Here is a 14,783-nt window from a genome sequence, read left to right as displayed (position 1 = left end):
CTGGGCTTTCTGCAGCCAAACCAAACATAAAAAATCCATTCCATTGAAAATGCTGTACTTTATTTTATTTGTTTTAATTTTCCTTTTTAACCCTCTGCCTTCAATTTGCTATGAGAGGCGCAAACCTCCATCTGGTGCAGAACCTAATTCCGAATTTTGCTTTTACATATTTTTTTTTTGTGATTTTTCGGGGGCGGACGGGACAATTATGATGTCATAATGCATTCTTAACTTACTCCTGATGCACCCAACATCCAGATACCGAAAAAAAAGAGAAAAAAGAAAAAAAAAAAAAAGAAAGCTCTCCGTCCGTTTAAATTTATGTACAGGGAACCCGATTAATTTGAAAAGGTATATTCTGGGGAGCATTTTGACACCTTGTGCAATGTGAGTGGTGGATTCAAGCGAAATGCGTACATATGCGGAGATGAGGTAACCAGGAGCTCCGTATGTACTTCGTATGCATGTCGTGCATATACCCCGGAGATCGGGTTGTCAACGATGATGAATAGACGCGTGTACGGGGTACTCCCGAGTATGCATATATGTACTCCGTACCGTACATGGCTATCTCACTTACATGTGAAAACCGCACCAGGTGTCAGCAAAATGGTGCGGACATACGGAGCAGCGCGTCTGTATCTTTTTTTTTTCTTTTTTTTTTTTTTTTTTTTTTTTTTGCGCTGATAGTGGAAGGCAAGGTAGGAACCGGGATTTGCGGATGAGGAATCCTTGCGTAGGTTTCAGAAAGCTCTCATCGTCTCCTTGAGAGTAGTCTTCATAGTCACTGACTGCATAAGACTATAATGAATAATAATAATAATAATAATAATAATAATAATAATAATAATGAAGAGTCAGAACAAAATCTCCGTTGATGGTGTGGGATAATCTCCAACTTGTGTGGGTGTGTGTCTCTGACGAATATTCGTATTTCAACCGCAAAAAGAACCACAAAAAAAGAAGGGAAGAGAGCGCGTCGTCAACAGCTTGGCTCGACGGTTTCTTCTCCTTAAAACTCTACATAACCTCTTGATGGTGGTACATGTGAGACAGCTGGAAGATGATTACCTCTCCTCCGAGAGTGTGAGAGAGAGGCGCGCGGCCTTGGAGCTTGTTAACAGATGCAGAGAAAAGGAAGGCTGATCGTACATGTCTGAGAAGCGCATGATATCTGCCTGCCACCAAAAAAAAAAAAAAAAGAAGAAGAAGAGGAAAAAAGGAAAAAGAACCATTCCCAGTGATTCATGATGAGATCTCTACATAAAAGGTCTTTCTGCTACCACTTCTTCTTATAAATCCAAACAAGAACAAAACATTCCTATGATACTTCATTAACTTATGTGACTTATCTTTCAACACGGACTGATTCTTCAGTTTCTTGCCACACAAAGTGATTTACTGTGTACAAGCTATTCTAGATTTGACAGATTCCCTCAATGACTCTACTCTGTTTTACTGGATTCGAACTCTGTGGCCTGGCTCTATGTACTCTGGTAAAACAATCTAAATGCAAATTCAATTCGGCTAATATAGTTACTTTGCCATGTGATTGCATTCTTCTGCTTCAAAGGCTTTCCATTTCGCACTGTGATGAAGCTGCTCATCTGGCGGGTTGAAAAGTTATTCTTAGTTACCAACACCAACTAAGGTGGCTCACCACTCAACGAGCCAAACCACTCAACAAGCCAAATTCCTTCCAATGCTCCACGCTACGAATTTATTAATTATCTCAACAACGAATTATTATTATTAAACTAGCTATTAAATATTAAATGAGTGTGTTCTTTAAAGCATAGAAATTAGTGTGGCTATGAAAATAAACGTGTGGACGGCCTGATATTGCGGCCAGAGCGAGAGATACAGGGGGTGGATAGGAAAGATTGTAAAGGAATGTCAGCAGTAGATTTCTCAGCTAGAGAGCCTAAAGGCTTGTTAGGGAGGCTAGTAAAGCTCTTACTACTGCTTTGGGAAGATTGTATAGGCTTGCCGCAACAAGGTTCTTTCATAGGGAGGCCCTGCCGACAGCGCTTTGAAGCCAGCACTTGAAGCTCTGACTGCCAGCATTTACTAGCACATTCAACAGCCTGTCTCTCCTTCTCTGCTTGTTGTAAAGCCTTTTTCTCCTCACAGACAACACACTGGGCCTCTCATTGTATAGCACATTCAAGCTTTTCAGCCTCTCATTGCTCGCGGGCCTTCATACAGGCAGTCTCTCATTCAATCCATTTTTCTTCAGCCTCCCTAGCTGCCTGCTCTCTTTGGAGCTCCCATTGAAGCTTTGCCTCTTGTATTTGAGCAATTTTGTGAGCTTTCTCAGCCTCTATTTCATCCCGGCATTCCCAAGCCTGCAGAACTTTTGTAGGACTCCAGAACTGGGCCTGGCTCAGATTATCACAATCAAGTAGGCCTAGAGGCTTGCCTCACTTGCAGCACTGTTTCTCCATCACAATAGTCAATTTTAGAGCCTGATTTTCATGCTCTAGCAGTTCATTTCATATTGCAAATTGCTCACTGGCTTTGATAACCCATCCAATACTCTGGGAATTTAAGCTGTGCCAAAGACAAATACCCTTAACCTCTTGACAAAGCTCCTGTATATTTGTAGGGATGGAAGGCTCAACTAGTGGTGCAGGGCCTTGTTGATCAGCAGTTTCAAATCAGCTTAGTTGACACTAGGGATCCAGGGGATAAATGCCAGTCTTTGCAAAGCCAGCACATATATTGTCACCCGTCAAAGCCTTCTTCCATGCTGCATTGAATAGTCTCCAGAAATCCCTTTTTGTCATTCAAATATAGCCCAGTCCACAGCATAGTAGGGATTCCAGCTCGCTGGAATACACCTTGCCCAGCAGCCCAAAAACACCAACATCAAGAGGCTGCAAACAGTGGGTAGAGTGCAGTAGAAGGATCAACAGTAGGATCCTTTCACAGTTTGCATATTCAATAAATTTCATATTTATATGGGAAGAATGCCCATCTAGTAGAAGCAGACATCTTGCCCTACCTGCTTTTGCCTTTGTATGCAGATTAAAAACCCGTTGCAACCACTCCAGGCCATATTCATCATTGCTCCAGCCATTCACTGAGGCTGCAAAGTAGGCATATTCACTTCTGTCAAAATCATCCAGCCACATATCCTGAAGATCTCTGGATTCACCCTGATAAATAAGAGCTGGAGGTAATGCAATCCCATCTGCAGAGACTGAACAGAGCAGTGAGAGGAATTCCCAGCTTCCATCCTGAGTTGCAACACTTTTACCAGCTTGTAGGGCTTTAATAGAGACAAGGCACTTCAAGGCATGACAGGAGCCTAGGAGGAATCCTTTTTCATCAAAGTTGTATGTGTTTTCCAGTGTAATATTATACTGGCTGATTTTCTCACTCAACTAAATGCAGCAGTGCAAGCACTCAACAAGTTAGCCAAATTCAACAACTGCACTTGCAAAGAAGCAAAAAAAAGCATCAAATTACAAGGCTATAGAAGTGCTGAAAGCAGTGGTAATTATCTGCTACCTGTCTATTCTTGTCAAGCAGCTTGAGATAAACAGTCTTGATCTTGTCCTTGTGGCGCTCACAAAACCATGTCACCCAGTTGATTCCCATGTCCTCTCCCATCATCTCTTGCACAATATTTCAAAGGATTTGAGGCGTAGGAGCAAGGCCGCAGTCACAGAGCTTGTTTATATACTCTAGGAGCTCATCCTCCTGTATATTGGTGAGCTTCTTCTTATGTCTGGAGGTTGCTTCATGGCAATCAACTTGTAGGCCTTGATGCCGCCAGCGCAGGGTCTCTCAGCTGAGTGAATATTTTTTCACAGTCACACTGTAATTTGGAGTCTCTTGCAATTCAAGATCTTCAATTGCAAGCTTAATTGCTTCATTGTTGACCATGCTATTGCATAATGAAGTTGAGCGTTGAAGAAATTTGATGGTGCGAAAATTTGGCTCGTTGAGTGGTTTGGCTCGTTGAGTGGTGAGCCACCTTAACCCCTTTCAACTTACCGTGTCTGTTTCAGTTAGCTTTCACTTCATCACTCGCAGCCTTTTGTTCCTCTTGTAGTAAGCTCGTGGTAGGGGTTGGAACTTGGGCCCAATAGGGTGCTCAGACTCCCGGGCCCTGGCCTGAGTTTCCCGCCTTTCAGCCTCTCGCTTAAGCTCCAGCCCACCTGTTTAGCACGCCAACTGTCATGCGCGTCGTCACATCTTTATCTCTTTGCTTCCCCTTCTCTTCTGTCTTCCCTTTCCTTTCCCCAAGCACTCCTTCTTGGCTAGAGCTACACTTTGGTCGTGCGAGTTCATCCACCGGCTTCGGCCCATGATAGCTTCTCAGATCTTGCCTGCTAGAGGTGAGATCCTAGCTCTCGGGAGCCATGCTTCACTCAAGTTGCCCGCTCCTTCAGGCTGAGCTGTCTTTTTTTCGCGCCGTTTTTGCAGGGCATTTAGTCCCCCACTTGACCAAAAGACATTGCGCTCTGTTTGGGTGGCCGGGCCGTATCTGGCCCCCAATCTGCACCCGATGACAGGGGTGATGGTGTCAAAATAATGATAAACCTTTGCCCAAGCACCCAATCACTTCACCTGTTGGGTACCTAGCGAAAGGCTGGCCTTGTGAGGAAAAAATAAAAAACATGTAGAAGCGCGGCTGGGGAAAAAAACACACACCAAAAGTGATTTAAAATCCTTCCGCATCCCCTACAGAGACGATGCATCCGTGTTTTCCTTTTGTCTCTCTTTCATCGCTGTCGCCCCCAAAAACACGGGAAATCGTATTCCCTTGTTTCCCACCTTGCTGAGATCGAACTGAATCGGTCTAATAGCCTACAATCTACCTTCCGAGAAAGCGATGCACCTCAGATACTTCTTCCCACTTCTACTTGGCCTCGGCCTTCCTCTGGCCTCTGCCTATGAGCGGATCCCGGCCAACGACACCGCGCCTTGCCCTCATCCAGACGACATCGTCTACTCCCCGTTCACCCCATGGTTTAACTTCTACTCCGGCGGCAAACGCTCATCTTTCTGCTGGAAAGCTGCCATCTGCACCCTTGAGCCCGCTGACGAGGCGCGCAAACAGCAGTTCGGCGCCACGGCGCTGGTCATGGGTCTGCTTCCACTTACGCTGCGCGACATCGCCTGGCCGGAGCGGAGAATCGTGTTGGTTTCTGCGCCGTTGCCGCGGCTCGCGGCAGTGGTGGTTAGGGGGTTGGGACTGGAACCAACGGTCAAGCGAGAGATGATGACGTGGGGAGAGGATGATGTGCATCGGTGGATGACGTGGGTACGCGGGAGTTGGTTCGCAGGGTTTGCGCGGCAGTCGAAGTCTGCGATGAGAATGCTGCTTGCAGTATGCTTTGCAGCGTTGATGGTGACGTATGGGGCACTAGCGGTGGTGGAGTTGTATTCAAAGGGCAGCGCGCTGGGCTGTACCTATCCAGTTTTCGCGGTGACTTGGTGCATTACCGGCGTTCTTCCGGCGATTGTGCATACTTTGTTTGAAAGCTGGCGCCGGCGGAAGGATGTAAACGGGCAAACCAAAACGGGCAGGCCTTCTGCAGTGCAGGGTGTTGACGAGGCATGGCCTGTGCAGCTCTCGTGGGCGATTTACTACACTGCTGGGACGCTGATATACACCTCAATCATGGCCGTGACAGTCCTGGAGCTTTTTGTGTGGGTTGCTATTCAGCTTTGTGTGACTGCGGCGAGCAAGCTGCTTGCTCTATATATCTGCATATCGCTGCGTGATCCTGTCGAGGATGATGCTACATTGGACCTTTCCGCGGCCACGGAGAATGGTGGCCCGTTGAAAGCTGACAGATAACCAGCACAATAATGGAACAACGGAGATTCATCTGAGAGACCGCATCGGAAAGATAATACCATGGGATGTCCGGGAACGAGCAGTGCGCAGTGTTGGCTGTCATCATTCTCACTTGAGTTTGTCATGTTGCAGATGGATGGCCACTATGATGTACAGTACATTTCGGACACTGTAGATAGCATGTTGCTATGAGTTTGTAAATAGACTATACCGAAATAATAAACAACATACATCCATTAACTGTGTTGGAATAAAATCCTATATGTGGCATTTTCACTTAACCAGTGATGAACGAATTTTGACAGACTGCTCCCTATAGTCTACTATAGTCTGTACGGAGTACTTCGTAACTCCACGCTGATAGAATCAATTCACTGGCAAAATAAAAATTTTTTCTTCTAATAAGAGATGACTAAACTAACTAAGCCAGGCCTAATATCAATAACTAGCACGGAGTATGGGTTACAAGTACCCGTGGACCTACCCATCATCCCTATCTGTGCAGAGCCAAACAAGCCTCTCGAAAAAATGCCCTCGAAACTTAAATTCCATGCCATTAGCTAGGCCGTTCAAGACTATCAATAGATTAATGACTGGTTTTCCACATTGCCTCAGTGGTACCTCCCTGATTCATTATAGTACCAAAATCTCTATCAAGAGTTCTTGCTGGGTGATGGAGTGATCAAGTTCACTCATGGTGATTTACATCAGGGTGACACTATGATCTTTCCCGCAGTCTGCTTGCGTATGAAATGCGGAAGAGCACTTTTTGAGGGAAGATAAACACAAATGATTGAGAGTCACTCCGATCTCCTTTTTAATCCAGCTTTCCAGCTCAGTCCACCAGAGCTTTGGCGCGAGTCGCAGATCATGCGCACCGAGTACGCACTATTTCCAATTTCACTCATTCCCTCTCTTGAACCCAGTGCGTAACCCCCTCTACCGTTCCAATGTCGTGACTGGTGGCAGATAGGGGATGAGATTCGCAAAATCACAGGATGAAACCCCGATAATGTTCACGAGCTCTCTTGTGTCTAATCTTCGCAATGAATTAATGTTTCGTTGCAAATGTACGGGCACCACTCGGCTTGAAAATAGCATTCAAGACACTGGGATCGTCAAACATAAAGCAGTTCCGCGGCACAGCATAGTCCAGGCGAGGCTACACAGAACTCGCTAAAGTAGCGAGAGGGAAAGAAGGGCCTATTTTCCAGCCTGATGCGGCGACGCGCCGGTCACCTAACCCGGATGGGCATCCCCCTATTTACCGGAAGGCGAAATCTACTGAAGCCCTACTCCGTGGAGTAGGTCAACCCGGGGTATATCGATCAACCTTCGGAGCATCGTCGACCTCCTGCGGAATCGCTGCGTATTGGCCTATGTTTAGGGCACGTTTGTAGGGTTTTCTGGGGTAATTTAGAGCGCCACCGACGTCTTTGATGAGTCGAGTGCCAGAGCAATCCCTTCCCTCCGGGAAAATAGGGGTTACGGAGAAATTCTACGCCTGCGCCGGCTGTGGGTTCAAGGGAGATATCGCCTCCAACCAATGGAGCCGTGATCGACATGAGCATCCAGAAGGCGGGAGAAACAACCGCTGAGACCACCGCTGTGGGCTCATCTGCTGATCATGAATCATCATCATCATCGTCGTCGGCGGGGTCACGCCATCCCGCACAAGGTGTGATATAAGCTCTCTGTTGTATCACATTAAATACGGCGGAAGGAAGACAGTACTCCGTACTCTGTTAAATATATTAATATCCACCTTGATGGAAAAAGTCATCTTTTGAAATTTGGGTGCAGGACGCGTCAGAATATTTGGGGGATCGACAAGAAGCTTGCAGAACTGGCTCGTACTTCGTTCCATGTGGTGTGCTAATCGATCCCTTCGAGCTGAACCAGCTCCGCTGATACATAGCTTGTGGCTAATATGCGCGTAGTAATACCCCCGTACTTCATGGCTGTGGGCGTAGGTTGGTCATGTCGTAGGACAAAAGCAAGGGAGTTACAGCAACGTCTGGTTAGGGAGTTTGTCGCTCCATCTCGGCCTTGTAAAATTTGATACGAAGGACGGACTACTCCGTGCTCCGTGGGGTGTATGAATTCGCGAACACGCTAACTCCACTCTGTGATCGACAACGTTTCGTCACCCGGGAGGAAAGCTTCTGTTCGCTCCCGGGATAAAACCACCGATCGGCTCCCGCATCCTCAAACCGTTATTCATGCATAAAGTACTATACATAGACAATCACCTGAATGCTTAGGACGAATCATAATCAGCGAAAACCACCCTGGCATCATTAGGTGTGGGAGCGGCGTGTGTCAACGCAATTACTACAGCCGGTCGATGTTGAGTGGCGAGTATGACACCACATCTTCACTGCACATCGAGACCTGGTCTACCCAAGAAGGGAAAAAGTGGAGACAAGATTGAGATCTGGATCGAAGGAGCTTGAGCTGGTCTTAAATCGTTTCGCCTTGGGCCGTCGGGCCCCATGGCGCATAGCAAGGATGTAGATAAGCCAGAAGCCTATTCGTGCCTCAATCTATACAGTATGACGTGCTCTCAGGACAATGCAGTCGATACAGGTCCCAATGAGACAAATTGAGCGAGTTCGATCCTTTTCTCTCGGGCTTTCTTGTGGAAATTCAGAGCTTCTGAAAAACCTACAGTTGTCTATCCCAGGGGTCTACGAACTGTTCGCACCATTTCAAACTTAGGTAATTCAGTTATTATCTGTAGGTATTCTATTAATTAGTTTTGCACGAATGGATGTGCAAGAATAGTAGTTAGATCATCCCGCCAAAGGCCCGCGATGCTTGCATAATGAGAAACCGCATATCTATATTGTCCCAAAGAATTTTTTTTTCTTTTTTTCGTTCTTCTTTTTTAGTCGATGGCATCGCAAGGACTGACCCGATCGGATATGAGGAGCCGTTAAAATGAAACACACAACACAATGCCGCCCGTTCTCAAAACAACAAACCGTCCCATGCTATCGGATCTCACAAGAGCAAAGAAACGACTGAGTGGACTGTCGTGAGTCATCGCCAATGAGAAATTGCTTCAACCCATGCAACTGGGATTATCGTACACCGCATAATAGAGAAACCAAAAGAGCCCCCCAAGGCGGTGCGACCGAAGGAGATTATGAGGACCGAATCACTCAGGAGCCGTCGACGGAGCTAATCCACCTTTTGGATCGAGGTTAGAATGATGGATTCTTCATACAAAGTCTGGACAACATCGGCATAGAAAAACTCACCCTTATCGACTAATGATTAAAGAGAAGGTGTCGATGCTTTCAGAAAACGTCCCTGAAACGCCCGCAATTTTATACCCACGTGGTGCAATCAAAGTGTGCCTTGGTAAAAATCAGTCAGCGCACCGATGCTTTGCGTAGCTGTGTAACCGAAATCGGCGTACTTAGAATAAAACGAAAAAAAAAAAAAAAAAAAAAAAAAAATATTGTCGAACTTACCCAATTCCCGCTGTTGCATTACCGCAAACGCCGTTTATTTTTCCCATATTCGTGATTACCCCAATTCCTTCAACCTTCTGCGTTGCTCGAACATAGAATCCGGTCAAAAGCTCGCCTTTCCGGGTATCTATATAAGTTACAACGATAGGCGATAAGTACAAACCTAAGCAAGTGGAGTCATAGGAGGCTGTACTCTTACCAAGTACATATTCGCTGGTATTCGTAGATTGAGAGTCTCGATTACCAAAAAACTGAGTTGTAGCATCTTCATAACAGAACTCGATGCCGCTAATAGAAAATGGGTCGTGGTAGACCTTAAGCGAAGTAAGTAGCTTTGTTTGAATAACAGCAAAATCTAGAATCAGATCCTCAGGCACGCTCCCGGGGAATGAGTGGGTGCCTAACATGTTGCTCCTGTAACCGACTTGGTTATTAGACAGCTTGACCAGTGAACTTTTGGATTTGAGCTGAGAAAGGTCCTCCACGATGTGGCTGTGGAGAGAGCTGGAAAAGATTACAAGTTTCAGTCTCTTCGCTTTTTTCCGGTTATCAGGAAGCCGAGCACGAATACCATCCTCCGTGATAGTGATTTGCTTTGGCATCCCGTTGCTGCTGCTATTCCCCAAATCGCCGTTCATATAATCAAAATATGCGGTGCAAATCTCGTCTCCATCGGCAAAAATTTCAATAAAGGCAATGCCGGCCATGGATGTCAGCACAATTTTGCCAGCATCGACTGGCCAGACTTGGAGGGAGCGATTCGGGCATGCCGGAGGGTCACTTGGATGGCGAAAGCAAGGGTGCAGGCGGAAACGCAAAGCGTCAAGGCGGTGCCAATTGGTTTCATCTTGGGCTAAACAGAGGCGTAAACCCTGTTCTTTGGTTCTGGTACAAAATGGCTCCCAGCTCGTAAACGATCTGTTGAATCGCAGATAATCCCGACTCATTATCCCACTTTCTCGTCCATCGCAACCGAACAGACGGCCTATTTCACGAAGATGAGCGCCGATATTCGCACTCGCCATCTCCCAATAGCTGCCACATTCGTTGTTTGGGTTAGCAAGCAGGTTAGTATTGGTTCGAGTACAGTCCGTAAACGCTGGAACTACCTCTTCTATGCAGGACGGATAACTGTGGAGGCCATGAGAGCCAAAAATAGCTAGGCTAATATCGTCATCAGCAAACCCAACCGCTGCGTGACCGGCAACAGATCTGATATCGCTATTCCAATGGCTATCAAGGATCAGAGCTGTCACATAGAATTTTTGGTCACGTTTTTGCATAAAATACTGGCTGATCGCTTCCTTTGCGACCTTAAAGAGTTCATTTTCGCTCGGTGGGGTGTCAGGACGCTGCTCAGCACCAAGCTTTCTCAGTTCATCCACAGTCTTGTCACATCGAACGAGATGAATTTTGGCTTCATTTCTCATCTGATTGGAGGCTGCATCTCTCGAGCTAAGTGTTCCAGTTTGCCATTCCTCTTCAAACCTGAACGAACGTCTGGCGAAGTTGTTTCGGAACATCTGTTCCTGGGTGAAAGCCTGCCAAAGATACGCAGCCATGCGGAACTTGCGAATAGCAACATCAAGGCTATCCTCTCCCTTCAGTGCCTTTTCGGAAGGGGTATCAAATTGGCCATTGGAATCTTTGCCGAGAAGGATCACAAGGTGCAGAGGTGGGCAGTTGATCATAGGCAGATAGTTCACACTGATTGTGGATTGATGTGCCGTTGCATTGGGAACTTTTTGAGAAAAGAAATCCAGTCGAACTTTGTTTGGACCGGGAGCCAGGTGCAACAGAGCCTTGAAGTGAGAACCGCGAACGGGCCAGGTGGTGGGGGGGAATGATTCGTTCAAAAGGTTTATAATCACCATGCCGTCCACCGGTGCACTTCGAGCATCGCCGATCTGGCCATAGATAAGTATTACTTTGTGATTGACCTAAGCAAAACGGTCAGTTCCACCGGCGATACACCGTATGTGCTTCCTTTATATTCCGAGAGCCATACCCATGAATTTTCTGAGATAGATGTCACTCGAGGTGCAAACGGCGATACCGGTATTGAGGGTCTGGACGGTGGGCTTATCAGATAGGGATTACTACCCTAGATTCGATATAAAATTCACGTTAGATACAGCGTCAATTGGGTTTGAACGAGGTAAAGACTTACGGCACCACTGCTTCGACTCGACGGGGAACTGATAGGAACGGGTCTCTGGGGAAGAGGAGCGAGCGGATATGATGGTTCCGACTTGGAAATGCATGAGAGATGGGTGGAAGACAGGGTCGGAAGAGACGGAGGTGGAGTTGTGTGGGAGCTGTTGGAGGAGCAATTGTCGAAAGTTGGAGTCGAGGCTCCGTTGATCGTATGGCCGTCGCCATTCACGTCCGAGAATGAGCAGTCATCTTTTGGCTTTCTGGGGCTTCGTTTCTGGAAGCTTGATCGTGAGAGACGGCGCAGGTCCTTGATGAATGTCTTCGGAGACATCTTCAGCAGCCAGTGTGAAACCGCAGCAGCATCTATGAGAGTGCACAGCAAAGGTGAAGCGAGGAGGGAGGAGCATGAGCAAGGGCTGGAGAAAGAGAGGGAGGATGCGGCTGGGACACCTGGCACAGCACGCAGCTAAAGGATTGACAGCATTGGGCCACAAAGCTGGCTGCTCTTTTTTTTTTTTTTTTTTTTTTTTTTTTTTTTTTTTTTTTCCTTCTGGGGATTTTCTGGCGATCACCGAGAGCAACAAGCCCACCCGGGGGCCAGTCCAGGCTGACTTGACACAAAGAGTCAATTGCAACAGATAGAAGATGAAACAGCAAGGAGCAAAGCAGAAAGGAAATAACAGAAATAGAGGAAGGGAAAAAAAAAAAAAAAAAAAAAAAAAAAAAAAAAAAAAGAGAGAGATAAGACAGGGAATTGGCAAGGCTAAGATATGCTGGAATGGCCAGGCATCCGGAGGAGGAGTGACGATGGAGGTCGCACATGGCCCAGGAGTGGCTGTTTGTGAATTTTTGCTGATGACGAAACATGGCCAGAGTGACATGGCTTACAGCGATCAGCTCCAGCCAGTGAACCGCCATGCAGGGACATACATAACATCCGCGATCTGCTCCATGAAGCGCGCCCCATCACCCTGGCCTGCTTGAATATGTAGCGATGCTAACGAACTAACTGCTCTATCCTGAACTACTTCTCCAGACAACAAAACAATGCCTGCGAGAACTCCCGGGTGCATGCATTGTTTACTATGGCCCTCTCTGAAAATACTTCCTCGCGCTCGATGGTCGAACGACGTCCTGGACGAGCCAATTGGAGCGAAAAGCTTGATTTTGGCTCCCCGGTCAGGGGCCACTGCATCCAAGCAAAAATAGCTCCATGGATCGACCGCGCCTTATCTGTGTCCCAAGCTGATTTGCTTCTGTTCACAAGTCGCCAATAACTGTTGATGGGCGTCGCCATCCCGACACGCATGCGTGTACTACCATAGGTATATTTTACATCGTTGTTTGAACCTTCAAAGCAGTTTCCATGACCTTTTCTGCAGCCTGAACTGTCTTAAACTGGGTCATGCGTCTCCTGAAATGCCCAAGCCGGTTTAACACACACGGTGGGGTGTGGTGGGTGGTCCACAACTGGGTTTTTGTGACGACATACTCCGTAGCCACTCTGGTTGTCTAGAGTTACAGTCTGCAATTTGCAACTCTCCCACAAGAGGGCATGTTACTCATTAATCCTTTTATTATTATGAACTGTTGTTCAAAGAAAAAGGATTGTCCTGTTGTCGGCATATTATCTCTAAGGGTCCTCCAGGCGTCGGTGTCACCCGGAACTGGAATCTCAGGCTAGTTTCAGAATTGGTACCCCCAAGCGCACCGGACCTGACACAAACTGTGGACAACAGCGCGCCCCGTACGGGCCGGACATGCTGTGAAACCTCGAAGGGAAAATTGTTCATTTCTCTCTCTCTCTCTCTCAAAAAAAAAGGCCATTCTGTTTGTCTTTCTGTCGGGTTATTATTATCCTTATTAATAAATCTCTGGCAAAACTACGGAGTACTCTCCTTTGCTTCATTCCTTTATTCCGGGAACTGATTATCAAACGCCGGAGGGTTGGAATATACTACTCCATCAGAAGTCTCCCGGCGGCTGAAGGCCCCGCCAGTTCTCCAGCCCAGGGGACAGCGTGGGTGGGGGCTATGAAATTGGAAATCATATTGGATTTTGGAGGTAAATGGTTTCAAAAGGCGACCGGCGGGATTCCGAATGGAAGGTCGTAGCGAAGACTGGCATGTAATGTAGCAACCGGGAAGAAATAATGATGCATCTCCGAAAGTGCCGAAGCCGATTCACTACTGTGCATTCTACGGTGCCGGGTGTTTTGTTCTTATTGTACGGAATTCTCCGTGTCCTCGAAACGGTCCCAGCGGTCGCGGAATGACAGGGGCCGTACTCCGTATCCCATGAGCCGAAGATTGCACGCATCACCGTCATAACCCCGAGGCGAACTAAGCTGCAGCACGAATGAGTTGATATATGTATGTAGTTGAAGCTCCAGCTGTAAATATGTTGATGCAAAATTGATCCATCCATACGAACAAAGGCTGCTGATTGATTGATTCCGGGCAGGTAGTCTAGTTGAGCAGCGTCTTACGCCAATGGATCTCCTAGGTATACCAATGGCAATCTAAACCAGTTGTTTCCAGGTTTGGCCTAGGGTATCATCATCGGAGGTGATCACAGCGGTTTGCCAGGATTATATTGAATGACTGGAGGACCTGTTGACCCACGCATGGAGTGCCCTCGCAAGAAAGAGATGATTGAATGTGAGGAGTCGCAATGTAAAGATCTAAGCGTCGGGTCACCGGCTCAAAAAAAGTTTTTCGGGGTGAAGATACAGATAGGTCCAGCAGACCTCCCAAGATCTCACGCGGGCCTTTTTTTTTTTTTTTTGGACAATTTGAAACTCGGAGAGCTGGTTAAGCTTAGTTTTGATAGTGTTTGGCCATCGACGATTCCCTTCTTACTATCTTGAACATTGCCCCCCCACCACCTCGTATGTTTCTTCCTCACACACGTCTGCCGCCCTCGTTTCAGAAGGTCGTCGATGCCATCCTCCGACGACGCAGTAGTTACCTCTCCAGCGCAGCGGCGGCGGCGGCTAATCGTGACCACTTCACGCGGCCCCCAGCCAACTCTGCGCCCACGGCGGCGATCAAGAAAGGGGGGATCACTCATCTGCCCTACGTGTTCAGAGCTGACGGATGGCGTCAACGACACCACCCCCCTGCCAGCTCACCCCAGCTGCATCGCCAAGTTAGCGCTGCAGTGGCTGGCGGAGCTCGGTGGTCTGTTTGGCCTGTTTGGCTGCCCAGCCCTGCAGGGTTTAGCGCTCTCTTAACCCCAATCTTCGCCTGCAACAAGCTCAGGCGGCCCTTCCAATGGCCTTCCTCTGTCTCAGTCTCTCTCTTCTCTCTCTCTCGCTTTCGCTC

At 47.4% G+C, this 14,783-nt stretch overlaps 3 protein-coding genes across 3 annotated transcripts; 1 reads left to right on the top strand and 2 right to left on the bottom strand.

Annotated features, from left to right (window-relative positions):
- Positions 1-2,488: 2,488 nt before the first annotated feature.
- Positions 2,489-3,990, bottom strand: D8B26_008417 (uncharacterized protein). Its single transcript, XM_066125864.1, has 2 exons — positions 3,517-3,990; positions 2,489-3,389 (listed from the first exon to the last, which is right to left on the bottom strand). Exons 1-2 carry the CDS (start codon positions 3,619-3,621, stop codon positions 2,790-2,792), a joined length of 705 nt encoding a protein of 234 aa, XP_065980178.1. The 5' UTR covers positions 3,622-3,990; the 3' UTR covers positions 2,489-2,789.
- Positions 3,991-4,846: 856 nt separating this feature from the next.
- On the top strand, positions 4,847-5,818 carry D8B26_003302 (uncharacterized protein; the record flags this gene model as incomplete). The annotated part of the gene is made up of 1 exon (XM_003068434.2): positions 4,847-5,818. One exon carries the CDS (start codon positions 4,847-4,849, stop codon positions 5,816-5,818), a length of 972 nt encoding a protein of 323 aa, XP_003068480.2.
- A 2,732-nt stretch (positions 5,819-8,550) lies between these two features.
- Positions 8,551-12,245, bottom strand: D8B26_003301 (uncharacterized protein). The gene is made up of 6 exons (XM_066124101.1): positions 11,471-12,245; positions 11,309-11,404; positions 9,500-11,240; positions 9,301-9,427; positions 9,085-9,183; positions 8,551-9,013 (listed from the first exon to the last, which is right to left on the bottom strand). Exons 1-5 carry the CDS (start codon positions 11,786-11,788, stop codon positions 9,087-9,089), a joined length of 2,379 nt encoding a protein of 792 aa, XP_065980177.1. The 5' UTR covers positions 11,789-12,245; the 3' UTR covers positions 8,551-9,013; positions 9,085-9,086.
- Positions 12,246-14,783: the final 2,538 nt, after the last annotated feature.

This window comes from Coccidioides posadasii, chromosome 2 (assembly GCF_018416015.2).
Source record: "Coccidioides posadasii str. Silveira chromosome 2, complete sequence".
In the NCBI taxonomy this organism is placed as follows: Eukaryota; Fungi; Ascomycota; class Eurotiomycetes; order Onygenales; family Onygenaceae; genus Coccidioides; species Coccidioides posadasii.
This window is presented reverse-complemented; position numbering and strand designations above follow the sequence as displayed.